The 27243-nt window shown below is 48.2% G+C and overlaps 2 protein-coding genes and 1 pseudogene across 2 annotated transcripts; all 3 read left to right on the top strand.

Annotated features, from left to right (window-relative positions):
* The first annotated feature begins 1858 nt into the window (after positions 1-1858).
* Positions 1859-12811, top strand: LOC147962481 (uncharacterized; annotated as a pseudogene).
* LOC147962482 (uncharacterized) lies at positions 2059-9788 on the top strand. Its single transcript, XM_087537654.1, has 3 exons — positions 2059-2069; positions 2123-2552; positions 9602-9788. The coding sequence occupies exons 1-3, from the start codon at positions 2059-2061 to the stop codon at positions 9755-9757; spliced, it is 597 nt and encodes a 198-aa protein (XP_087393780.1). The 3' UTR covers positions 9758-9788.
* Positions 12812-17921: 5110 nt separating the features above from the next.
* LOC147962480 (uncharacterized) lies at positions 17922-20901 on the top strand. Its single transcript, XM_087532752.1, has 13 exons — positions 17922-18234; positions 18319-18441; positions 18531-18650; positions 18792-18872; positions 18978-19096; positions 19202-19303; positions 19396-19515; positions 19615-19668; positions 19802-19868; positions 19953-20006; positions 20102-20176; positions 20253-20282; positions 20534-20901. The coding sequence occupies exons 1-13, from the start codon at positions 18019-18021 to the stop codon at positions 20627-20629; spliced, it is 1257 nt and encodes a 418-aa protein (XP_087388878.1). The 5' UTR covers positions 17922-18018; the 3' UTR covers positions 20630-20901.
* The last annotated feature ends 6342 nt before the right edge of the window (positions 20902-27243 follow it).

Genomic DNA, 27243 nt, shown 5'->3' with positions numbered 1-27243 from the left:
TACCATCATCAATTCTTACGAGCATAATAGTAGAATGATCATGCACATAACTGATAGAAGAGGAAGAGAGGAGAAAACTTAATTTTTCTTATTTGCCAACTCACCTCACAGATAGGTAAAACAAACCTTTAAGGTCCTAATTAATTCTTGATTCAGATACAAAGCGCACTTGACTTGAAGCGAGGTCTTTATAAACAAATGACAAATAAGTAGGATATACTACTTTGATATGAATACAGACAACCAGTAACACGTGTGTACATTACAGAAGTTAGGCGTGGCAACCGGATCCCAAGATAGCATCAATTCGTTCACTCCAACAAGACTCCAAGCGGCATGTTTATGTTAAAGTAAGAATATATTTAAGTTCAGAAATCCATTTTATTTTCATAAGAAAATGGAAATTGACTCAAAACTAGAAAGACCATGCTCAGGGTTTTCAAAATTATTTAGTGTAGGGGGGAAGCGTGTAGAGGAGGTTGTACAAGGCGACATGTTGAGTAAGTTGTAGGAGGCGACGTGTTGAGGCAGTGGCGCACATCAAGTAGGTTATAGGCACATGACTCATGTTCTTCAACAGACTCCTCGCATTTTCTGAGCCATATGGGTTATGGAGAAATGAAGGGGGTCAAGGGAGTTGAACCGGCGTAACCTCATGTATCAAACAGCCGTTCATGGATTTGGCCGGATTATAAGCGATGCGGGGATAAACCACTCCAAAATCTTTAATCCTCTTACGCCAAACGAGGCCCATAGAGGAGTAAGCAAATTTATTTTATATTGAACTTTTTTATTTCAGCACAACTCATGTTGACACGAATTGTGAATAATTAATTATTGATATACTATCTTCAATTTTTTTGTCAAAACAGTTAGCAAAATTGACAATTAGATGAATATTATATCCTTAATATACATATTCGTTACATAGTTTTAAAGATGTTTCAATACATTTTTTGTGCTAAACTAAAATTGTACTATGTTGTGGAAGTTCTTTTTACGAACTCAGTTTTAGTTGTACAAGAAAAATATTCACCAACGAATTTTATATTAAATGTAATCCACCAAAGTATCACATGGTTCCGGAAACCAATATATGACTCTTGGTGCATTATACCTTGTAGTATGATTTCCTATGCGTACTATTGTTAAATATCGACAAAACTTGGTGGGGTTTTCTAGAGTTTATAGCCACTAGCAGATGTGTTCTATGTTCTTCATGCAAAAATCACACTGTTCATAGTTTGCATGAACTTATGTTCACACTGTTCTTGTGTTTAATATTAGGTATAGATGTGACGGACACATCCTTGGAGCAGCATGAGATGTTGGATATATGTAGTTGGATAGCTCAGGTCATTTGGATTCATCAAACTCGTGTTTTTATAAAGTAGTAATAGACTAATTAAACTCAAGATTACTCTAACATGGAGCTATCTTTTTCGAGGAAAAAAAAGCATGAAAGTGGTGAGGCCCATGCATACGAGGTAGGGGGAGCGCACGTCGATCGATCAATGATGTCCTCCTCCAGCTAGCTTTTGAATCTGCTAGCTTCAATTAATAATGCACCCAAACAGAAGTGCGTTTTAGTGGAGGAGTCAACTCTCTCTATGCATGCCTCGTGGCGTGTACAGGCGAGCACGTTGGAGAAGTCAAGCTCTTCCTCTAGCAATAATCTCTACGCGTGCTACGTGGAGTTGCATGGTTGGATGGATGCAAAAGGTCTAAAATTCCCGATCGAGCCACAACTCAGGTCTTCGTCTCCATACTCCCAATCTACCGGAGATATATTTGCTCTGGGAGCCAAGGAAACGAGTCCTCTTCTCCATACGGCCGGCATCGCACACATACAGTGACGATGAGAAGGAAAGGAGGCAAGGTCCTGACGGCGCTGGCCGCGGCGGCGTTCGGGTTCGTCGTCGGCATTTCTTTTCCGGTGGTGATCACACCCAAGGTAGAGATCTAGAGAAGGAGAGAGAGAGAGAGAGAGAGAGAGAATACCATACATTGCTTATATCATCATGATATCTGACTGATCAGGCAAATGTATGCATATATATGCAGCTTCAGTGGCAGAGGCCGGGGAAGTGAAATTCTCCCCCATTTTTAAAGAAAGCTAAAGCTTGCCACCCGGGATCGATGACCGGTTCGGGCGAGGCGACTGGGGGGCGACTCCCCGGGCGATTCCCAGGGTGCTTCCCCGGGGGACCGCGGAGGCCGCCGCCGCGCCATGCCTCCCCGCGGCGGCTCGGGCGGGCATTGGCAGCCGGTTTTGGGCCCTAATGGAGTCAGACAACGAGGAGGACGCCGGAGAAGGAGACAAGGCGATGCGTTCGCCGCAGTCACCTACGCCTTCGGATCTGATAGGCGATCTATTTCATGCAGGTTATGATGAAGATGAGGTCGCCAATAACGTAGACACGGTGGTGCCGGTGGAAGATCCGGCGCGGGTGGGGCTTCATCCGGACGAGAGAAAGGAATTGGTACGACGTGTCGTTCATCGGAGAAATGCGGCATCGGCGGTCAGGCCATGGAAGGGCCCTATTCCCAAGGTACGCCTTCCGAATCCTACTATTTTCGACATGATTAGGCCGGAGTCATGGATTACGGTTAAGAAACGAAAGAACGGGAAGCGGAGGGGCGTGCATCCGGCGCCGGCGCCGGCCATGGCGTCCGCAGAGCCTTCCCAGCTCGCTGAGATGCGATCGGCTCGTTTGAATTTTTTGGTGGGCTGCGATGGGCTGACTTTGTGTCGGTCGGGGAGGCGAGGAGATGGGCCTGGGATGGCTGGGTATGTGGCCCAGGCTAGACCGGACCTGAATCTCCTACGTAGCGACCCCCCATGCACGATCGCAGCGACATCTCTCTCTTCTGCTATCGCGCCGTCGACTGCTAGCGCTAGGGTTCTTAGGCGAGGGACTCCGGGGTTCCCGCTGTGTGGTTCGGGTCGGGCGAAGAGGATCACGCCGCTCCGGCCTATGGTTGGCCGCGGAGCGGCAGCGCCGCCGGCCAAGAAAACCGTCGCGGGGGTTCCCTCGGGTCGGGGCGGGGCTGCGCCGCCGACAGCTGCGTCTACCGGACGTGGGGCACCGGCGAGTGATGGCGCGGTGCCCGGCTTCCCTGGTCGTGGAGCAGGCAATCTGGGAGCCCACCGGCCAGGGCAAGTGCTGCCGCTGCCTTTGCTCGGTCGGGGCGGGCCGCGACCTCCGGCACCCGGAGTGGTTGCCGCGCCGACGGTTGTGGGCCAGGGCGGGACTCGGCCCCCGGCACCGGGCGTGACGACCGGTGTGCAACCGGCCGCGGGTCGGGGCGGGACACGGCCCTCGGCGCCGGGCGCGGCGGCACCGAGTCGGGGTGGTGCGGTCTCAGGAGCTGCGCCATCTGTCGGCAACCAGCCTCGTGCCAAGCCTCCACCGCACTACGTCGCGCGGCCTGCTCAGGATCGTTCGGGATCTTTGCAAACGAGACAGAACTCCAACACGACAGAGTCCTTTGACCCGCCCCGAGGTCAGTGGGGGGACGACGGTTCGGACGCGTATGGAGAGGGACAGCATCGTGGGTCTTCATCCACGGGGGGCGGCCGGGGCTATGCCTGGCAGAGTGACGGGTCTGCTGAGAGACCGTTTCTCGGCCCGGCAGGTGGTTTCGTTGAGGGGGCCTCCGGCCCGGATCACCGCCAGAGAGGAGGATTTCGTGGCCATCGTGGTGGTCGGGGTGGGGGTCGTGGGAGGTTTCGCCGACCGCCCCCGCCCAGGGCAGTTGATCCCGCGGCGTCTACAGCGGAGGATGAACATACACCCACCGAGCCCCAGCCAATGGAGGTAAACGCCGGGGCCAGTGTCGAGGTTCCTGAGGCTGGGACGGTGGAGGAGGCTACTGAAAGGGCGTCCAAATATGCTCGAAAGAAGGAAAGGATGCTTTGTTACCGCTGCGGTGAGAAGGGTCACTTCATTGCTGAATGTGTGGCCCAACTGTGCGAGACGTGTGGCAAGCCGGTACACGATTCCGGGGAGTGCCCGTTGTTGCGGGACCTGCCTCCGACGCTGAACATTTATGGAGTCTATTGTGCTGAGCTCATGTTTTTCAAGTCCCCGGCGGCGAGAGAGGTCCCGGAGGATACCCTGAGCTTGACTACCGGGATTGTGAAAGCAACCCAGGGCGAGGTGACTGAGGCACAGATTGTGAGGAGGCTTCAGGAGTTGGCTCCCGGGGATTTTCGATGGGAACTGGTGCTTATCGAGGACAGGTCTTTTAAGGTTGAGTTCCCAACTGTGGATGATTTGCAGAGATTGTTGAGCTTTGGCCTGTGTCGAGTTCCCGGTACTATGTGTATCTTGGAGTTCCATGAGTGGAAGCAGGTTGAGCCTAAGGGGAAGCCGCTTACGCAGGTCTGGTTGCGGTTTACAGGAGCTCCTTCTAAGCCTCTGCAGGACGCTCGAGTGGTGGCTAGCATGGGCATTATGGTGGGGAAGACAGAAAAAGCGGATATGGCTTTCACACGTGCCCATGGGGTGGCCCGGATATTAGTGAGTGTTCTGGATATTGAGTTCGTGCCTGATAAGGTCAACTGGACTTACAGGGGAGTGGTGTTCCCGCTAGACATCGAGTTTGAGGACACGGATTTATTTGATGACGCGGTTAATGGTAATGATGTTGACATGCAAGACAGTGATGGCAATGCCAGGGCCAAGGGGGCACCGTCAGATGAGCCCACGTGCGAGGGGTCTAATGGTTCTTCTCAGTTACACGGGGATGGGACCGGGGTTGAGCCTGAGGTTTCCCCAGCGGTGCCCATGACTACTCTGCGTTTTGGGTCCTTTGAGCCAGCCTCGGCACCTCCCAAATTATGGAGTGACCGGGTAGATTCTGATGATTGTCTTGAGCACACGCTCCCCCCGTTGGAGTTCGAGGGGGAGGCTGGTTTGTCTGCGGGTCACCAGGCCAGGACTATGGTCGGAGCTACGGAGAGGAGCCTGGAGGGAGCTTCTCTTGCACTGGTGCCCCAGGCGGACGTGACTCCGGTGTCGACGTCTATGGGCAAGGTGGGTTGTGGGGGAGGGGCTTCGGGGCAGGTGGCCTCGCCTTCTCCTCACCCCACCACGCCCTCGGCGGCGTCGGTCACGCCGGCCCAGTGTGGGTCGGCCGGTACGAGGAGCGGGATCCCGAGGCAGGCGGCCTCGGCTCCTGCTTCCCCGACGGTGGCGGTAACCACCGCGGCAGTAGCGGAGCTGGGGGGGCGCTGGGGCAGGAGGCCTTGGCTCCCCCTTCACCCTCGACGATCAGGAGGATCATCTCCCCCTCGCCGATGGCTCATGCGTCTGAGCCTGCGGCTGAGATCAGAGGAGGGCGCGGGCAGGCGGCCCCCGTCATCACCTCCTCTCTGCCCCTACCCATGACCAGGGTCCCTAGTGTGGGACTCCCGTCTAAGGGGATCGGGAGCCCGCAGACGCCTTCTCTGGTAACCCCGGTAGAGCCTTCGAGGGGCTCTATGCCAGGTGTTACTAGGGAGGAGGTGGTCGCATTTGGCGGGATCCCGGACCCGATCACCGAGGGGAGACGAATGAGTGCTCGCATCCTGGACGTCCCCGAGATAGATGATATGCAGCAGCGGTGCGCTATGAGGGCGGCCAAGCTTCAGGAGGCTGCTTTGTCTTCCGGTATGTCCGTCAACATATCTAATTCCTTATTGCATTTTTCTAATGAGGACATTATAAATAATGCAAACCAATTAGGAGTTTCACTAGGGGCTACGGATAGTGAGATTTCCAATTCGGTGAATGACTTATTAGATTTGGAGGCGGAACATGCCCTAGAGACTATTCGTAACCTTGCAGCCGTTAAACCAATGAAGGATGATGAGATTGATGCGTTAGGGGTCAGAGTGCTAGATAAGCTATGTGCGGATTTAGCACCACACAATCATGACTCTGACGAAGATGATGTTCCCTTACAGACTGGGGATAGTAATATTTGTGAACCCGGTTATGAGGACCGGGCGACAGAACCTAGTAAACCTAAGCGTAAGTGGAATCGGAAGATCTATCTAGATTCCGCCGTTCGTAGGAGTGCTAGGATTCGAACCACTAAAAAATTCCATGATGAATTATGAGAGGAATATTTTGGAATAGCAGAGGTCTGAAGGACTTGGCTAAAAGAAGATTCCTTGCTGAGGCAGCTTTAGAGCAGAGGTTAGATTTTGTTGCTCTATCGGAGACGGGTAGAGATAACTTTGCACCCCAGTTCCTCTCTTCGTTGGTGGGTGGTATTGACTTTGATTGGCATTGCCTCCCTCCGCGGGGAAGGTCGGGTGGTATCTTACTGGGTGTGAGATGCGATTCGCTTGAAGTCCGAAGTGTAGTGATGGGCGACTTCGCGGTGAAGTTTCGAGTCAGGTCTAGGATAGATGGTTTTAACTGGGCTTTGGTGGCGGTATATGGTGCCGCACAGCCCGAGCTTAAAGCGGAGTTTCTGGCGGACCTGGTTCGTATCTGTGGGGCAGAACAGCTTCCAATTTTAGTTGGAGGTGATTTCAATATCATCAGGAGGAGAGACGAGAAGAACAATGACAATTTTGACGGCAGATGGTCGTTCATGTTCAATACTATTATTGAAAGCTTGGATCTGAAAGAGATAGAGCTTTCCGGTAGAAAGTTCACCTGGGCTAATGCTTTGCCACACCCAACCTATGAAAAGCTTGATCGAGTGCTTGCGAGCGTGGAGTGGGAACAAAAGTTTCCTCTGGTTACGGTGCAAGCTCTTTCAAGAGGCATATCTGATCATACCCCATTGTTCGTCGACTCAGGGGAGCCGAACCATGTGGGTAACAAGAACACCTTATCCTTCGAGATGTCATGGTTTGAACGTGAGGGGTTTTTGGATTTGATCACCCGAGAGTGGGCTAGAGGTCTTGGAGGCAAGACTGCGTTAGAGCGTTGGCAGAATAAAATTAGGCATTTAAGGAGTTTCTTACGGGGCTGGGCTATGAACCTCAGTGGTGTGTATAAGATGGAAAAGGATAGACTCCTTGCTCTTATACAGGCCGAATCCAATATCCTAGCGCCAACTGAGCTTCAGGCTAAAAATGAGGCGGAGAAGAGGCTGAAAGAACTGCTCCGCGAAGAAGAATTGAAGTGGGCTTTGCGTGCTAAAGTATGCAAAGTAGTCCACGGGGACGCGAATACTCAGTTCTTCCATTTGATAGCCAATGGCAAGCACAGAAAGAAGCGTATCTTTCAGCTTGAGCAAGACGAGGGTACCATTTTAGGTCAGGACAACCTAAAAGCATATATTACCGACTATTATAAGCAGTTGTTTGGACCTCCGAAGGATAATTGTGTGTCCCTCGATGAGTCCAGGACTGAGGATGTGCCTCAGCTTTCGGCTGCCGATAATAATATTCTGCTTGCCCCGTTCTCGGAGAAGGAGGTGTTTGATGCCATTGCGCAGATGAAAAACAATAAGGCTCCCGGTCCGGATGGATTCCCGGCAGAGTTTTATAAAAAGTGCTGGCACATTATTAAGGGGGATTTACTACCTATGTTCAATGATCTGTTTTGTGGCCAGCTTCAATTATTCCACTTCAATTTTGGGACTATCACACTGCTTCCCAAGAAGACGGACGCGGTGAGGATTGAGCAATTCCGGCCGATTTGTCTCCTTAATGTTAGTTTCAAAATTTTCACCAAGGTCGGGACAAACAGACTCACACAGATTGCGCATTCTGTGGTGCAGCAGTCTCAAACTGCTTTCATGCCGGACAGAAACATCCTTGAAGGGGTGGTCGTCCTGCATGAAACACTCCATAAAATCCATTCCAAAAAATTAGATGGAGTAATTTTTAAGGTGGATTTTGAGAAAGCGTACGATAAGGTCAAATGGCCATTCCTCCAACAGTCATTGCGTATGAAAGGTTTTGACGAAGCCTGGCGCCGACAGGTTGAATCATTTACGCAAAAAGGTAGTGTGGGAATTAAAGTTAATGATGACATAGGTCATTACTTCCAGACACATAAAGGCCTAAGACAAGGAGATCCGATGTCCCCTATCTTGTTCAACATTGTGGTGGACATGTTAGCAATTTTGATAGGAAGGGCTAAGGAAAATGGTCAAGTAGGGGGATTGGTACCTCATCTAATTGATGGAGGAGTATCCATCCTTCAGTACGCTGATGATACAATCATCTTTATGGAGCATGACTTGGACAAGGCGAGAAATATGAAGCTGGTGCTATGCCTATTTGAACAATTGACCGGGTTAAAGATTAACTTTCATAAGAGCGAGCTGTTCTGCTTTGGTAGGGCCAAAGATGAACAGGAGGCTTATCGACAATTGTTTGGGTGTGAGTTGGGCGAGTTACCCTTCTCTTATCTGGGGATTCCAATCCACCATCGTAGGCTGACTAACAGAGAGTGGAAGTGCATCGAGGATCGGTTTGAGAAAAAAATGAGCTCTTGGAAGGGTAAGCTCATGTCATACGGAGGCCGATTAAATTAACTCGGTGCTCACGAGTATGCCAATGTTTCTCTTATCGTTCTTTGAGGTCCCAGTTGGGGTTAGGAAGAGACTGGACTTCTATAGATCGCGCTTCTTTTGGCAGGGTGATGAGCTTAAAAGAAAATATCGGCTTGCTAAATGGGACATCATCTGTAGACCGAAAGACCAAGAAGGTCTAGGTATTGAGAATCTAGAAGTTAAGAATAAATGCCTTCTTAGCAAGTGGCTGTGGAAGCTCTCATTGGAGAATGACGCTATGTGGGCTCAAATCCTTCGCAACAAGTATCTCCAGACAAAAACTTTGTCCCAGGTCACTGTTAGGCCGACCGATTCGCCTTTCTGGAAAGGCTTGATGAAAGTCAAACAGTCTTTGTTTAATAGGACGAAGTTTGTTATTGGAAACGGCACGAGTACACGTTTCTGGGAGGATACTTGGCTCGGCGAGACACCATTGGCCATCCAATATCCGTCGTTATACCGTATTGTGCAACGACGTGAGGTGTTCGTTGCATCGGTCTTTCAATCGATCTCCCTTAATATTCAGTTCAGACGTACGCTAGCGGGCAATCGTTGGGAACAATGGCTCCATCTAGTTAGGAGACTGATGGAAGTCCAGCTTACACAACAACCCGATGAATTACGCTGGAAACCGACTAAATCTGGAGTATTCACGGTTAAATCAATGTATATTGATGTTATTAACTCACACTCCATTCCTACGTCCAAGCATGTTTGGGATGTCAAAGTTCCTTTGAAAATAAAAGTGTTTATGTGGTTTGTCCATAAACAAGTTATTTTAACGAAGGACAATCTCTTGAAGCGTAATTGGACAGGACCTACTAGGTGTAGTTTCTGTGATCGGGATGAGACTATCAAACATCTCTTTTTTGATTGCCCGTTAGCCAAGGTACTTTGGCAGACGATCCACATTGCTTTTAGTATCACTCCACCGAATTTTGTTTATGCGTTATTTGGGACATGGCTTAATGGGATTGAGCCTAACTTAGCGAGACATATTCGGGTTGGAGTTTGGGCTTTACTGTGGACTATCTGGACTTGCAGAAATGATTTGGTTTTTAACAGAATATCATGTATACATTTTTTGCAGGTCATATTCCGAACTACGGCACTGATCCGTTCGTGGTCGCTACTCACCCAGACAGAGGCCAGGGAGCATTTGGTTACTGGGTCTTTCCGATGGGAGATGGTAGCTCGGGATATTTTCAACCGGTTTGGATGGCGGTCATGTAATAGGATAGCTTGATCTCCTATCTATTTTTAGCCAACCGGTTGTGGCGTCTTTTCTAGGCTAGTTGGTGTTTCTAGCCCCTTTTTGGCTCTGTGTGAGCTGTTTGTGCTTTGATTTTTGAGACCTTTGGAACCATGTGGACACTACTTTTTGGCTAATAAGAGGGCCGTATGCATCTTTCTGATGCAGAGGCCGGGGAGTCACCCCTTTTCCCAAAAAAAAAATGCAGCTTCAGTATGGTGGCATGATGCCATGGTCGAGTAGCGGTGCTGCAAACTCCAGCATCCTTGACATGAGCATACTGGGCAGACTACTATGGGTGCCATCCAGTCCAAATCTCACGATTTCAGCGGTACCTTACAGTTGTGGAGTTCTGTTCGTTGCCATGCAGAAATGCAAGATATGCCAAACTCTGTCTCTTTCTAGTTTGCAGAGGTTGCAACAGCAAGAAACCCTGAAGAAGGAACGGAGAGGCGGCTGCCGCCGAGGATCGTGGTTTCGGAGACTGATCTTCACCTGCGCCGGCTATGGGGATCCCCAACACAGGTACGCCGGCCTTGCGTCTTCAGTGACCTTGTCCGGATCTGCTGGCTTAGTTCACGCATTGCAGTTCATTCTTGGCTCTGGACCAACATACATCAAAGGATCTTGTTTCAATTCATTTCACATCTCCTGGTTCAATTTCTGACGATGGCCTGTGCCGGTATGTATGTGTCTCTGATGCTGTGTGTAGGACAGTGCGACTCGCAAATACCTTCTTGCTCTCGCCGTGGGGTATGACGAGAAAGCCAATGTCAATGCAACTATTCAGAAGGTGAGGCTTTTCATACTGTAAGCAATAGAGGAATCATGAAATAGACTCCTCGGTTTCCAATGTATAAACCCCATGACTATCAAATGGCACTTGTAGTTCTCTGACAACTTCGACATCGTGTTGTTCCACTACGATGGCCGCACCACAGAGTGGGATGAAGAGTTTGAGTGGTCCAAGGAGGTCGCGCATGTCAGCGCAAGGAAGCAGACAAAATGGTAACATAACTTTCCACTCCCAAGTCTTTCTATCAGTCCTAACTAGCTCCTAACTGGTTCTCCTTATCATTTACTATGTACCCAAATGTTTCGATGCAACATTTAATTTGAGCCAAACTATTTCAAATAGAACCCAAACTTCTGCCAGATGTGCTCAAACTTAGGGTTGATTCCAGCCAAGTTCAACTACAAAAAACTTTAGTTCATTGACCAGATTTAAAGCCGAAATATCAACAGAAATTAGTGGGGTCCCAAAATATTTCTGAGATCAAAATCCGGAGCTGGCCAACAAATGTATTGGCAATGTTCAATCCCTCACCTGAAAATAATGACAATGAAGGTGGTTTGCCAAGAGGTTCCTGCACCCGAGCATCGTGGCGCCATACGACTACATCTTCCTATGGGATGAGGACCTCGGTGTCGAGAATTTTACCGCGGAAGCGTATGTACCGTGACCTTTCCATGCCCATGCTTCCTCTGAGCTCTCAGTATTTCTCTTTGTGGTGGTGAACATCTTGTGGTTGCATTGCGTGCAGGTACCTCGACATCGTGAGAAAGCACGGGCTTGAGATCTCGCAGCCAGGGCTAGACGCGGCCAATGGGACGACCAATTATGATGTCACTATCAAGAGAAACGACAGCGAGATTCACAAGTAAACATGCAGGATCCGTGATGACACATTTCTATCTTGTTAGCACTGTCCGAAACTAATTTGGGTTGTCTGCCATCAACAGGACAGATGCAGCAGGGGAACGTTTCTGGGACGTGCACAAGCCGCCATGCAACGGGTAACTACCTGAATTCTTCACCCCGTCACCTGCAGGTCATTTTTGTTGACGATTTCTCTTTGGAAAAGGCAGCTTTATTGTTGTCCTAGCCTACCAACGCTTTTGTTTGCCATGGACCTGTAGAATTTGATGAGATTAACTAAGATGCAAGCATGTGCACATGATACCTACGGCCAGGGAGGTTTTCTCCCATCCTGGATGGCTCTGTAGGTTTCAGATAGGTCTTTCTATATCCTAGGCTACTCTTTAACTTTTCTGTTTTATAATTTTCGAACTTGTTGGCTGTATGCATCTTGTTGTGTTGTGGCCGTTTATTCTTTCATTGCAGTTGTATCAGCTCGATATAACGTTTGAATGAAATGGCCCTTATCAGGAAAAAAAATGTGTGCATGGATACAGGTTCGTCGAGGTGATGGCACCGGTCTTCTCAAAGGATGCTTGGAGATGAGTGTGGCATATGGTCCAGGTGCGTCTGTACAGTGTCAAGAAATCCTAAGATTGACATTTTTTTACTTGTTTGATCTGAAATGAAGAGTGGGTTTGAGTGCAGAATGACTTTGTGCATGCATGGGGTCTTGACTCCAATTTCTGGAGATGCGTCCATGTAAGCCTAGTCAGATTAACTATTTGAGCAGCGTTTCAAAACATATATATCTTGCATATATGTCCAACAGCTTGCTGTATTTCTCTCACCTGAATGAATTTGGCAGGACCCTGAAGAGCAGATTGGTGTCGTAGATGCGCAATACTTAGTCCATCATGCGGTTCCCACACTCCAAGGCCAGGTGATTCTACAATTATTCCCGACAAATTAGGCTCCTTAAAGAAAGTAATGTCTCATTTTTCATGCTCGATCACTTAACAGCTCTCCCCCAATCTTCTTTTTCTCTCTTCAGGGTGAGAAAGAAAAGGAAGGAGGCCGTTCCAAGGTATATACTACTCTTTGTATCTTAATAAAGCATGTTAGCTATGAATACTAGTCATACTAACATATGTATGTGGTGTGTTAATGAAGATGGAATTATTATGTTTAATAACGCTGTGTGAGCAGCTTGAATTCGAAGGCTTTTCCATGCTTTATATTGATGACCGGATAGATTATAGTCCTTCCAGTTTTACCTTCAAAATAACTGTGTATGTTGCTGCTGATAGGTAAGAGCGCGTCAATTTGAGGAGATGCACGCCTTCCGCTCCAGAGTCTCCGACGCAGACGACGAACTCGCCAATAGAACATCATCAATACAGAACTAGTACAGACGGTTACTTGGCAGAGTATACACAATTAGGTCAATAATTAAACGGTTTGACTTTTTTGAATAGAGAAGGATAAGATGCATTAGGTGACAATATTCATTCTTTATGTTTCGAATCATCAAGTTTTGTGTTGCTTATTAACACTAGTTCATGTGATAAATATATTGTTTCTCAAGCAACCGGCAGCTACCTTCATTCGTCGTTTATTCACATATTGATTGATTTCTCATTGTGAAAATTATATTATGATTTTCATTTCTTTTATATGTGAAGTGTTTTTTACATCATTCTACTGGGCTGAGTGGTTGTTTTATCTGCTCAATTTACATAGTTCTGTAAATTGACAAAGAAGGGGTCAGGGTGAGAAGGAGGCCGGAGGTAAGGAAGACGAGGGATAGGTTATGAGGTTGAGCAGAGCAACCAACCGGGTCACGCGGTCACCGCGAGACGGCTCAGCCTGTGAGGCTCCTCTGTCGCCCGACAGCTCCCGCGAGTGGGGGAGGCAAACCCTAGCCATGCCGTCTCCCGTCCCTTCTGCACTCCCCTCCCCCCCCCCCCCCCCCGCCGCCTCTGGCATGCGTCGTCGGGCAAAGCCCGGTCGGTGGTCGGTGAAGGCGGCGGCGGGCCGTTTCCTTCCCCTCCCTTGGGTGTGCGCGGCGGGGGCTACCACATCTGGCCGGAGGCGCAACGCTCGTGTGGGGCGCGTCGGAGGGGTGCTAGGAGGATAGGGTCGCGGCGGCCACGCAGGGATCTGGTGCACGGCGGGGCGTGCTCGGCGGGCCTGCGGTGGGCTAGCAGCGGCCGTCAGATCTAGCGACGGCGGCTCGGCTGGCGAGGTCCAAGGAGCGGTGCGGGCTCAAAAGGTGAGAACTAAGGGCAACTCTAACCAATCCCCTATATATAATGAAGGATTCGGCGGAGCAAAACACTAGTAGTCTTTTTACTCCACTAAGGTTTGGCCGGACCTAGCCAATCCCTATATAGAACGGAGCAAAACATAAATTTGCATAATAGTTCAACCTAGTTTCGATTTAAACAACCGAAATGACCACATTGTCTTGACAACCGAATGTAAACAACCGAAATTTTACTCATTGTCTTGAAAACTGAAATTTAAAATAAACTTAAACTTAAAACTAGATCTAAAAATAAACTAAAACTAAACTAATGTTCTTTCTCATCCTTGCCATAGTATAGATCGAGCCAATCTTGCCGCACCATGCCTCCATCCATGGGGTCCGGGCCGGTGCCGTCTTCGCTAGAGTCGGGGAAGATGCGCCGCCACTTCTCAGCGTCGAACTCGCCGTCCGTGCCGCCATTGCCGCCGCCGCCTTGCTCCTCATCATGGGAGATGGCTCCGACCTTGCCTTTGACCACCCGATCTTCCTTCACAAGCTCGGGGTGCTGCCGGTGGATCTCCGCCATGTATTCCTCGTCGGCGGCCTCCGCTGCAATGCGCCCCCTTGCCTCCCGATGGAGCTCCTGGCCGTCATTGCATCCACCACACCCGGCGCCACCAGGACGAGGTGGACCGAGGCCGTCCCAAGCGGAAAGCGGAGCTGAGGTACTTCTTTTGTGGCCGTCACGGCGGGGGAAGATCCGGGGAGACGGAGATTCGGGCGGGGGGGGGGGGGTCATGTTGGGGAACGTAGCATAAATTCAAAATTTTCCTACGTGTCACCAAGATCTATTTATGGAGAAACTAGCAACGAGGGGAAGGAGAGTGCATCTACATACCCTTGTAGATCGCTAAGTGGAAGCGTTCAAGTGAACGGGGTTGATGGAGTCGTACTCGTCGTGATTCAAATCACCGATGACCAACTGTCGAACGGATGGCACCTCCGCGTTCAACACACGTACAGCCCGGTGACGTCTCCCATGCCTTGATCCAGCAAGGAGAGAGGGAGAGGTTGAGGAAGACTCCATCCAGAAGCAGCACAACGGCGTGGTGGTGGTGGAGGAGCGTGGCAATCCTGCAGGGCTTCGTCAAGCACCACGGGAGAGGAGAAGAACTTGGGAGAGAGGGAGGGGCTGCACCAAAGGCATAAGGGGTGTCTCAAGAGGCCCTCCTACCCTCACTATATATAGGGAGCCCAAGGGGGGGGGGTGCGCCAGCCCTAGGAGATCCAATCTCCTAGGGGGCGGCGGCCAGGGGAGGTTTCCCTCCCCCCCCCCCCCCCCCCCAAGGCACCTAGGAGGTGCCTTCCCTCCTTGGGACTCTTCCTTAGGGTTCCCCCTTCACCCTAGGCGCATGGGCCATAAGGGAAGTGGCGCCCCAGCCCACTTTGGGCTGGATCCCTTCCCACTTCAGCCCATGGGACCCTTCGGGATAGGTGGCCCCACCCGGTGGGCCCCCGGGACCCTTCCGGTGGTCCCGGTACAATACCGATGACCCCGAAACTTGTCCCGATGGCCGAAACAGGACTTCCTATATATAAATCTTTACCTCCGGACCATTCCGGAACTCCTCGTGACGTCCGGGATCTCATCCGGGACTCCGAACAACATTCGGCAACCACATACAAACTTCCTTTATAACCCTAGCGTCATCGAACCTTAAGTGTGTAGACCCTACGGGTTCGGGAGACATGCAGACATGACCGAGACGTTCTCCGGTCAATAACCAACAGCGGGATCTGGATACCCATGTTGGCTCCCACATGTTCCACGATGATCTCATCGGATGAACCACGATGTCAAGGACTTAATCAATCCCGTATACAATTCCCTTTGTCTAGCGGTATTGTACTTGCCCGAGATTCGATCGTCGGTATCCTTATACCTTGTTCAATCTCGTTACCGGCAAGTCTCTTTACTCGTTCCGTAACACATCATCCCGTGATCAACTCCTTGATCACATTGTGCACATTATGATGATGTCCTACCGAGTGGGCCCAGAGATACCTCTCCGTTTACACGGAGTGACAAATCCCAGTCTCGATTCGTGCCAACCCAACAGACACTTTCGGAGATACCTGTAATGCACCTTTATAGTCACCCAGTTACGTTGTGACGTTTGGTACACCCAAAGCATTCCTACGGTATCCGGAAGTTGCACAATCTCATGGTCTAAGGAAATGATACTTGACATTAGAAAAGCTTTAGCATACGAACTACACGATCTTTGTGCTAGGCTTAGGATTGGGTCTTGTCCATCACATCATTCTCCTAATGATGTGATCCCGTTATCAACGACATCCAATGTCCATGGTCAGGAAACCGTAACCATCTATTGATCAACGAGCTAGTCAACTAGAGGCTTACTAGGGACATGGTGTTGTCTATGTATCCACACATGTATCTGAGTTTCCTATCAATACAATTATAGCATGGATAATAAACGATTATCATGAACAAGGAAATATAATAATAACTAATTTATTATTGCCTCTAGGGCATATTTCCAACAGGTCAGCTCGAGGATGCGGCGCGGATCCGAGCTGCGGATTGGCGGCAGCGCCGGCCATTGGGAGGAAAGGAGCAGTCGGGGAACGGCGGGGGGAGGGGGAGGAGGAGAGGTAGAGAGGTGTGGGATTTTACTTGGCAGCGGAACGGTGGAGTAAAACTAGGGGTATTTGGGGCGGCCTAGGATATTTTTTTACTCCTCGAACCGGTTATTGCAGATCGGTTAGAGTTGCTCTAAGGAGTGGTTTCTCATATTTTGTGACCAAAAGCAACAGTTTCGGATATAAACTCCATGCTCATCGGTTGTCTTGTTTGATCAGGCACTAGATGAATAGGATCCTTTGATTCCAATTTATAAACTCCATGGCCATCAAATAGCACTTTCAGTTCTCCCACAACGTCAACGTCACGCTGTTCCACTACGACCCCGGCACCACGGAGTGGGATGGAGAGTTCGGCTGGTCCGAGCAGGTTGCTCATGTCAGTGCCAGAAAGCAGACCAAATGGGGCCGTAACTTTCCACACCTGGGACTTTCTTTCAATCCTAAGTGGTTCTCATTTTCATTAACTATGTACCTAAATGCTTTGGTGCAACATGATTTTGAGTCAACTTCAAAAGAATCGTAACAATTAAAAAATGATTTTTGGCACAAAATTAAATCTCCCGCAAAATAGCTGCGCTATAGCTGCCTGTGAACCTCGCCGCTTCACTATGTCTGTCGCCACGTAATCCTTCAAAAATTCCTATGAACAGCTTCAAGATCAATAACAATCTCTAGAAATCATCTCTCATGCCGTAAAAATTACCATGACTGCCAGCTATGGCGGCCGCTATAGTTGCTGGGAGAGGCCACCACCAAATTGTTTCTCCCGTGATTTTAATCTTTGATTGTTTTGTGGAGCAGCGAAAAAGGTCTTCTAACCAAAGGAAGAATTGACTCCGTTCAACCCTCCCAACAACAATCCAATAGCTCCCCTATCTATAAAAAAAATTGTTTATGGAAAGTTGAGGCAAAAATATCCCTCCAACAGTTGCCGTAAACCCATACGTAATCTTGTATAATTGTATTCAGCTCCCCTCATGTTTATAGGAAGATGATCTTCCTGTATAATTTTGGAGGGCTGAATCACACTTGGATACCCTCGTGCCGCCTCCATTGTCCCACACCGCCATGATGCCACACCACCACGCTATCACCAGCACCACCGACCACCGCCACCGTGCCAGCACCAACATCGCCAACCATCGCTACAACAATTTCCACTGGCATGCCGACATGCGCCACCGTGCTGCACGTGTCACTGATCAACTTACGGGCCATAGGCTATTAGCTAGGCTTTTTAATTGAAAATAAAGGAAAAGATTTTAGGGAAAGATATTTATGGGAATCGACAAAACTAGGGGTCAGACAACTTCCCGTAAATTATACGATCATCCAATGAAACGATTTTTACGGGAAGTTTAATTGTTAGGGGAGCTATTGTAATAATTGCTCTAACTAAGCCAAACCATTGCAATCTAATAACTCTGTCGTAGTATATAACCCTATAAACTCTTGGTAGCCCTCAAACCAAATGCCGCGTTGATAGATCTCCTCCAGCAAACTTATCGGTTCCTTCATTCCATCCAGTATATAAAATTTGTCGTTTTAATTGGGTGGAAGAGGTTTTCAGAGGGGCACGAGCCCACGTTTCCGTTGCTCGAACGAAACAAAGCTAGTATGCACTTGGGTCAGTGTAGAACTAGAAGTCAAACTTAGCCCTCTCAAGTATCAAATCCCAATGCATGCTTAGGCTCGATGTTAATTAAAAGTCTTCTCCTCGATTCCCCTAAACAAGTCAAGTCTTCTCTCCACACCCCCTACAAATCAAATCAGGTTCTTTCGTGTTATCTCTTGGATCTTGGTTCGCTACCCAGGATGAAAATGAAAGCAAGCCCGATTCTAACGACGTTGTTCGCGGCGGCGGTCGGGTTCTTCATCGGCGTTTCCTTTCCTGTGGACGTCACACCAAAGGTAACAAAAGCATTACTAGTTCTTTAACGGCTAGCTTTGCGGCTTGGCCATCACTAACTAGCTCTGAACGGATTATGCGTGCAGCTTCAGTGTGGCATACTCCCTTGGAGCAGCTGCTTCAGTCACAGCACCATGTTGGGCAGATTATGGGGAGCGCCGTTCAGGAACAGCAGCTCCCGCACCCCAAATGTGACGAGTTCGGCGCCGGTACATTGCATTTCTGAACTTTCTAAATGATCCAGTTGTATTTCGTCCCAGCTAAATGCATGGTCTCTTGATCAATCAATGGTTTGTAGAGTGTAGAGGTTGCAACAGCAACAAACACTGAAGAAGGGTCGGAGAGGCGGCTGCCGCCGGGGATTGTGGTCTCGGAGTCCGATCTTCACCTGCGCCGGCTCTGGGGATCCCCAACACAGGTCTTTCTTCCGTGTTTAGTTCCTTCTCTGAATCTGAATGAATTCATGCATGACATTGACTGCACTTTACCTTCACTCTGTCTGAAGTGATCATGTTTCATTTCTTCTTAAAACTTCATGGTTTGATCATGCAATGCGCAGGACAGCCCGGCCCGCAAGTACCTCCTCGCCCTCGCGGTCGGGTATGGCGAGAGAGCCAATGTCAACGCAACTGTCCACAAGGTAACAAGAACTAGCAAGAGGTTCCTCAAGCTAGCACTAGATTTTGAGATGTACAACTCTATGGTCATTAGTTGTCTGACCATGATCATCAAATGAGAAGTGTAGTTCTTGGACAACTTCGACATCGTGCTGTTCCACTATGACGGCCGCACAACTGAGTGGGACATAGAGTTCAAGTGGTCGAAGAAGGTCACTCATGTCAGTGCCAGGAAACAGACCAAATGGTAAAATAACTAACTATCTGTCAGAACATTACTAATTTCAGTCCTAAGTGAAAACAGGTGCACTGACAATCTTCAGGCTTTTTCCTGAAAATAACAACAATCAAGGTGGTTCGCTAAGAGGTTCCTGCACCCGAGCATCGTGGCGCCCTACGACTACGTGTTCGTGTGGGACGAGGACCTTGGCATTGACAACTTCGCCGCGGAACCGTATGTCCCTCTAGCTATATGCTTTTCTCTGAACTCTGAATATGCATTGTGGATGATGATCAACAGGTAAGTTGTGGATGCATTGGTTGCAGGTACCTGGACATCGTGAGGAGGCATGGGCTGGAGATCTCGCAGCCGGGGCTGGACACGACCAATGGGCCGGCACCGACTTACTACATCACCGCCAGGAAAAACGGCAGCGAGATGCACAAGTAAGCATGTGCCTTCCATGATGATGCCTGGTACATTTCTAGGAAACATGTTTAGCACAGTCTGAACTTGGGTTGTGGTCTCTGTCATGCCATGAACAGGACAGATGCAGGAGGGGAGCATTGCTCGGACGTGCACAAGCGCCCGTGCAGCGGGTAATTCTAGTTAGTGAACTGAATTCTTCACTCCAGACTCATTTTGGTTTGCGACTTCTGATTTTGTTTGCGACGATCGACCTGTAGGATTGGTTGGGATTAATCAAGATGCGTGTGTATATTATGGATGCAGGTTCGTGGAGGTGATGGCGCCGGTCTTCTCTAGGGATGCTTGGAGATGCGTGTGGCATATGATCCAGGTGCACTTGCCGAGAAAATATGTTATTCCTACGATCGATATTTTTCACTTGTCTGATCTGAAATGAAGATCGAGTTGACTGCAGATTGACTTTGTCCATGCATGGGGTCTTGACTCCAATTTCTGGAGATGCGTCGATGTAAGCATAGTCAGATTATCTGAGCAGCGTTTGGAAACATAGATGTCTTTAAGAATAACTTTTTGCACCTTTACTCATCAGAATGAACTTGGCAGGACCCCGAAGAGCAGATCGGTGTCGTAGACGCGCAGTACTTGGTTCATCATGCCGTTCCCACGCTTGAAGGCCAGGTAATTCTTGACGGATTAAACTTCATGCTCGATCACTTAAGAGCTCTCCTCCATCTTCTTTTCTCTCATCTTTCAGGGTGAGAAAGAAAAAGGAGGCCGTTTGCAGGTATATGTATTTTTATAGTATTTATTTTGTATGTTCATAAAGCATGCTAACAATGAGTGCTAGTCATAGCTAACATATATATGGTCGTTAATGAAGAAGGCGTTATTGTATATGAGCGTTTGCGTCTGTACTGATGTTCAAAGAAAATGAAGAAGGCGTTATTGTGTTTAATAATGTCGTCTGAGCAGCTTGAATTTGAAGGGCTTTCCAGTTATACCTTTAAAATAACTGTGTGTGTTACTTGTTGATAGGTAAAAGCACGTCAATATGAGGAGATGTTTGCCTTTCGCTCTAGGGTTTCCCGTGCGGACAACGAAGTTGCCAACAGAACATCAATACAGAACTAGTTTGAGCGATTACTTACCAGAGGATACAATATGGAAGTCAATAATTAAAAGTTTTGACTTTTTGAATAGAGAAGTATAAGATGCGGTAGGTGATAATACATTCGTTTTATATGTTTGGAATCATCAAATTTTTTGTTGCTTATCAACACTAGTTCACTTGATAAATATATTCCTTTTCATTTTTCAACATTCGGTAGGAGTTTTGCCTTTATTCGCCATTTATTCATATCTTGATTGATTTCTAATGATGATAATTTTATTATTATTTTTCAGATATTTTTTATGTGAAGTGTTTTTTAACAGCACTCTATATAGGATATGTGTGGTGGAGTGATAGTTTTATCTGCTCACGGTAAATAGTTCTGTTACGAGCCTGAAGTGAGGCATACACGAGGGGAAAGGGATTTGGGGTGATGAGGCTTGAGGTGAGGAAGACGAGGGTGTAGAAATTGTAGGATGGCTACATGGCCGGTCCAGAGATTTCAGAGGCCCGGGGCGAAACTAGAACCCAATCCTAAGGGTGTTAACATAAACATAGAAGAAATACGAAAAAATGTGATGAATTGTCGCCGAAGGAAATGTAATTGTTTCTCTTGTAAGTCTATTTCTTTACTAATATATCCAATTAAGATTAACCTAATTTTGGATCACAATACAGAAGCAGGTTCATCGTCAAGACTAGTAGATGATTTAAATGCCCATGATCACTTGCTTTGATATGTAAGGCCTCTAGTCCTATTCCTCCTTTGCAACTATGAGCATGTCGCCGACCTGAAAAAATTGACAACCCCAATAATACCTATGCATACACAGTACTGTATCTAATAAATCAACCATCAGTGGCTAGTTGTGACAGTGAAGATGCAATGTTGGTAATCATTTGTAAATTTTGATAGTCGCATGGGAGGCTGCGGCATAGTTATCTCTGGCAGTCATGTACTCCTCCGACTCAGGACTGCTCTAACACTAGGCGGTGGTGCCATGCACGCAAAGGGGATGAATATCAATTGGCACGAACGGGGCGATCAGTTTCCCTCCCTTTTCGCGTCTGTTTGCATGGCTCTAGTGGATTAAGGAAGGAAAACATGAGATTTTTATTCATAACTACCCGTAATTAATCGTATTAAATAACTGCTACCTGTTTTTTTAGGAAACTGCTACGTGTTTGTCAGTCGTGCCTTTGCTGGCAAGGAAGGAAATTAGGATAACGTTTTATGGATAGTAGATCAAAGAAGAAAAATCGCGCATTAAGGAAGAAATCGTAGCAAAAAGGAAATAATGGATAAGAGGCAATACTTCAGCATTTTGGGGCCCCTCTGGCACCGGGGGCCCAGGGCAACCGCCCTGTTCGCTCCTCCCTGGGCCTAGATGGCTAATGTTTTGTGTTATATTGATCTGTCCCTCGTAGGGGTATATATAGAGTATATGATGGGGTGAGATTTGGAGTACAAGACAAGTCGTAGTATATTTAAACTATTCTATATCTCTACTCTTTATCTCTACACAGCTATACTTCTAACATTCCACCTCAGTCGCAGCGGGAGCGAAGCTGATATGAATGAATTTGAAGTCTAGCGCTTTTGCCGTCTTCTCAGTTGTGCCATCATCAACTGCATCTCTCGTGGGCCGGCACCTAGTGCGATGACTACGTCCCCTTCTGGTGCCTTCCTCCTCTTTCCTCTGTTCCCTCTCGTGGTCACAGCGGGAGAGACGTGGACGCTAGTGACGACATAGATGTTGCGCCTGGAGTTGTCGCCGATGAGTAACTGTAGACGTAACCATGTATGTCGATGTTGAGGTAGCCAATCATGATATAGCCGTGATCGATGATGTAGTCGTCGTGGATGATGAAGCCGCACAAAGCCGGACGCATAAAAAAAATGTGCAATGTGTATGACAGAGCTTCAATCATGTGGTCGACATTTTACACATGAAGAGGTACCATCAAGGACGACATTTTGCACCTTGCGAGGTATCGTGGCTGGCGTCTTGTGGAAGTCATAGGACGTGGTTGTAGGTGAGACCACAATTTTGTGCCAAGACTGAAGGAAGCCCACCGAGCAAACAAAAGTTTTGCTAGGACCATGTACGCGGTTGTAGTGGCTTTCGCAAAAGTGATGCCGGTGTGTTGATGCAGGCTTAGTCGTTGGACGCGGTCAATGCCGTTGTCGGTGTCATGTGCGTCTTGCAGTACTACTGTCAGAGGACGCGTGTCTCCTTGTAGGTTGTAGAGGCGACGGCGGTATGTTCACGAGGGTGTTGGTGAAAACCACATTCATGTAGACCTTGGCAATGAAGTGTCGGTAATGGTGTGGCAGCGGCATGTCGACGATGATGCGTCGCTTGAAGGTGTCCATGTCGTTGTCGTGTCGTGCCGGAGAAGTCAATGAAGAATTGCATCTCCTTCCACACGGATCTGGCGTGTGGGCGATGCATATTGATGTCGCTTCTGGATGATGTGCTCGACGAACAAATTTTTTCTGAGCGTAATATAGTCGTACAACTTGATGTCGTGGCGCGTGATGGACGCTTTGGCTAGATGTAGAGGTGTTGTTGCAAATGCAGGTGCAGGCGCAGATCGGCATAACTCGATGCAGAATATGGTGTAGCTCGGCTCGACGAAGATTTGCTGCATCACATCGCATGAGGCGCTGGAATCGGCGAGTTCGAAAATTGGCCCTCCCGTGATCGGAGTGGTGCACCTGTGCGGGTCCAGGACAGGCCACTCGTGACTTCTAGAGTAGTCTGGAGAGTGCAGCTTTTTTTTTGAATTGTTTGGATTGCTTATCACATGTGTCACGTGATAGCAGAGGGTGCAACTGGTAGCCTGATGTCGTTTTCTGCATACTTGTAGGGAGCCATGCGAGAGTTGGAATTCCTCCCATGATCTGCACGCGTTGCCGATCGGTGTCGCCCTGCCGCGCGGGTGCTGCTCGTATTCCCGCGCGCAGCTCGTCAATCTGCTCGGAGAAGCTTGTGGTGTTGCGGCTGGATCAAGTCTGCGACGTCGGCGCCTCTGCGATCACTGGATTTTTGAGGATCAAAGGGTGTATTTGGTGGCTAAAGAAATTCAACTAAATTTGGATCTAAACTAATCTAAAGGACCAATCTAGTCTTTGATCAGATTGGGTGCCGCGTCCCTGGGAGAGAAGATTAATCACCCCGGAGGCGGTGCGTTACGAAAGTGGTAGAAGGCCGATCGGCATCGTTGGACAAACAAATCTAATACCGATATATATCAACACCACCCTCACGTCTATACTTATTTAGTTTTTAGACATGAGATTTATGTAGGCTGTAGAAACTTTTTTTTAATATACTATGTTGTCAGGGTCTTGAACTAGACCGCTTGGCTCAGATACCACATCCAATTCATCCTCCAACTTGTTGCTTCATCAGTTCAGACTTTTAGATGAGTTGGATGAAGCATGAATTCAATATACTATCCGAGCCAAAAGGTTTTGAGTTAAATACCCTGCTGATGTAGTATTGAAAAACAAATGGCCCGCCGCCACTTCCCGAGCTGCCGCCAAGTCCTCCTGCGCCGCGCAATCCGCCCACCTTGGAGCACCACCACACACGAGAGGGGAGGGGCGGGCAAGGAGGCACTCGACGGGGACCCCTCGTCTGAAGGCGCGAATAGAGTAGAGGCCGAAGGTGGGGGGAAGGGCACACTCGTCACAGGCGGGATCGGGTCGTGAGGAACAAGCGAGTCGCCATAAGCCTACATCCCAGTAAACAAAAAGAAAAGCCGACTTGTAACACAAGCATTGAATTCTCCTTTCAGATCTGCATTGAGCTTGACGATGTGGTGACCTGCTCAAATGTGTGCCATTTTATTTTATTTTTTGAAATAAGAGGCAAAAAGTTTGCTATTTTCATTGAATAAAGAAAATTTTAGACAAATAGCCGCACAGCGGGGAACAAAGAACTACTCTCATGGCATTATAATACTCGAGTGGATGGCACCTGTCATAGCCCAAAGACGGGCCTCCTCTTTCATCTTCACGACGACCATCATTGTTGTAACGGCAGTGTTGCGAAAGACCCTTGCGTTGTGAAGGAACCAGGCCTGGCACGTGTAAAGTCGGTCGTGACACAGATTTACCAAGTTTAAGGCCTATTTCCGATCGTCGATTGGGTCGTAGTCTAGTCGGTTGGAGTGTATCCTACCTAGCGAGCAGCTATACTTTCCATATGATCGTTTGAGCGGTATCGATCCGACGGCTGGGATTTCCTTGCGCGCTTCTTTAATCAAGTCCGAAACGCGCCTTTTCTCTCGACGCGTTGGAGGCGGTGGCGAGGTAAACTTACCAAGTTGAAGGAATTAGGGGCGTATTTCCGATCAGCTAGCAGCTCTCTCTATATATATATATCTTGCCCAATGCGCTAGACAAAAATCCTCGCAGCCAAATCGATCCCAAGTTTCCCCCCGCAAAACCAAAGCAAAGCGCTCGTGCCGATCGAGGAATAGCAATGGCGGCGGCGGCGGCACCAGCGGCGAACTGGCGTACCACCGGGGAGGGTCTCGTTCTGCAGACGGCCAGGGCGGTGGCGGCAGAGCACAAGGTCCCGCTGGACGTGGTTCTCAGAGGGAGCTTCGCGGACGCCGTGGACGGACCACAAGGCTTCCTCGGCCTCCATGCCGCGGAAGACGACGTGATCGTTCACGATCAAGCCACGGGAAAGGATTTCATCAAGTTCAGCAACTTCCAAAAGTTCCAAGAGGCTTGTGGGGTGGGCCAAGGCCAACGGCAGGCAGGCGCCCAGCTCGTGGTGGTGGTCATGCCGTATGCGGATCTTACCTCGTGCAACCTTCTGCAAGGTTTGGACATGGCAGCTCCGCACTATGGCTATGCAAAGATGTACGTAGCTAACCTGGATATGCTGCTCTGGAAGCAGAGAGCTTTCATGGCTCTAAAGGATGAACTGGCCAAGTGCCGCAGCCTGATCACTCAATTGGAGGTGGCCGCGAACCTGGGAAAATCTCAACTTCACCCATTTCCAGAACGGGCCGAAGTCCTTAAGCTAGAGGAGCAGAGCGAATTCAGGAGGAAGTTGATGGATGCAAGGCGAAGGATCCAGGACGCACTTGACAAGGCAAGACTAGAGGTTCAGCTTATCACGCAGGAGCTACAGGCCGCGGTGGACGCGCCAACCCTTGTTGGATGTGGGGTCTGATCCCATCCACACTAGCTAGATATATGCATGGTCACAAATTATTAGTCTCCTCGTGTCCCCATTATAGAGCATCAGGGATTGTCTTCTCTCGTCTATTTTTACATATCATTTGTGTTATTTCGATTATCCATTCACATTTTTCTAGTCATTTTTCTACTCTATATATAAGGTGAAACATATATTACTCTTCATCTGCTCATGTGCAGCTGTTAAAGTATCTCATGCATTGCTTCCGAACTATCGCCACACCCTGTCTGGCGCACGAATATGACTCCACCGCACTCATGCTGACGCTGTCCATGATGTTAATAGCATTCGTGCACCGTGGGGTTTTTTTTTTTTTTTGAGAACGGTCAGACAGCTTCGAGCAGACAAAGCAAGGTGGTTGCAATTACTGAGAACAGTACTTCCGTTTGACAGCGTCTACCAATATTGTCTAGCGGGTAATCTGCTTGGAAATGAAAGCAATGGAACTCATTGTGATACCTTGGAATCGCTTCGGATTGCTCCAGACGCTGATTTACCACACGCCACCACTTGCCCCAGCATACGGGATGAGATAACATAACAGATTGGACCGCGCGGTGGCTTTGAAACATCACGATGAGGAGTTGGTAATGGCATTCAGGAGAAAATGTCCATCATAGCTGACAACACATATCGATTACATTGATAATCATTCAGAACTGACCTTTTCTTTCGCTTCTTTCTCATTTATATGCATTTACTTTTTTGAAATTATCCCAAGGGCATGCAGCAATCGACCACATAAAGTTGATTTCCCAGAATCAAGATGACCAACCCAGCATAAGATTCCAATTCGACTTATTCATAAAGGTATGTAGGGTCCAAAACCAAGGAAATACCTTGAAAGAAAAACACTGGATCAGCAACTATATAACGCACAGGTGGTTACTTATAATAGCGAGATTTAGTTGTCTGTGAAACAGAATTTGGCTTCTTAATCTTGGCTTTACTCTTTTTTGTCTTCCTCTCTTATTTCCAAAACAAGAGTTTTATCCTGACCATCAGCAGCAACGCTGCTACTGCTTATACCAACTTCATCTAACTTCACCGATGAACTCGGGTCTGAATTTCTGTCCCTCTCAGTTACAGGATCATCATCACCCATTACCTTCTTTACGGTGATATCAACGAAATCTACAGATGGAGCCTCTGTGTCAATTGTTACGATCCGAGTAAATATGCGACACCAGAAAGCAACAAATAACTCGAGAAAAATGTAGTTTGGAAAGTAACATCAGTTTAGAGTATTGAAGCAGACTAGCAAATGTAATATTCGATGACAGCTCTCCCTTTATCAGACCAACATACTCACTGGTTTTTCCTACAGATATAAGAATAATCAAGTCCTTGTTAACTAAAAAAGTTGCACATGAGCTTGCAAAAAAAAAAATTACTAGAACTAAATT

This window comes from Triticum urartu, chromosome 7A (genome assembly GCF_056163025.1).
Source record: "Triticum urartu cultivar PI428250 chromosome 7A, HENAU_Tu73, whole genome shotgun sequence".
Taxonomy (NCBI): domain Eukaryota; kingdom Viridiplantae; phylum Streptophyta; class Magnoliopsida; order Poales; family Poaceae; genus Triticum; species Triticum urartu.
Note: the sequence above shows the minus strand (reverse complement) of the source record. Positions and strands in the feature narration are given on the sequence as shown.

Coding starts and splice junctions, on each gene's coding strand:
- LOC147962480 (XM_087532752.1), top strand. CDS start 18,019: ATGTTAATTAAAAGTCTTCTCCTCGATTCCCCTAAACAAGTCAAGTCT. Junction 19,516..19,614: donor AACGGCAGCGAGATGCACAA/GTAAGCATGTGC, acceptor TGCCATGAACAG/GACAGATGCAGGAGGGGAGC. Junction 20,177..20,252: donor TTCCCACGCTTGAAGGCCAG/GTAATTCTTGAC, acceptor CTCATCTTTCAG/GGTGAGAAAGAAAAAGGAGG.
- LOC147962482 (XM_087537654.1), top strand. Junction 2,553..9,601: donor GGAAGGGCCCTATTCCCAAG/GTACGCCTTCCG, acceptor CATTTTTTGCAG/GTCATATTCCGAACTACGGC.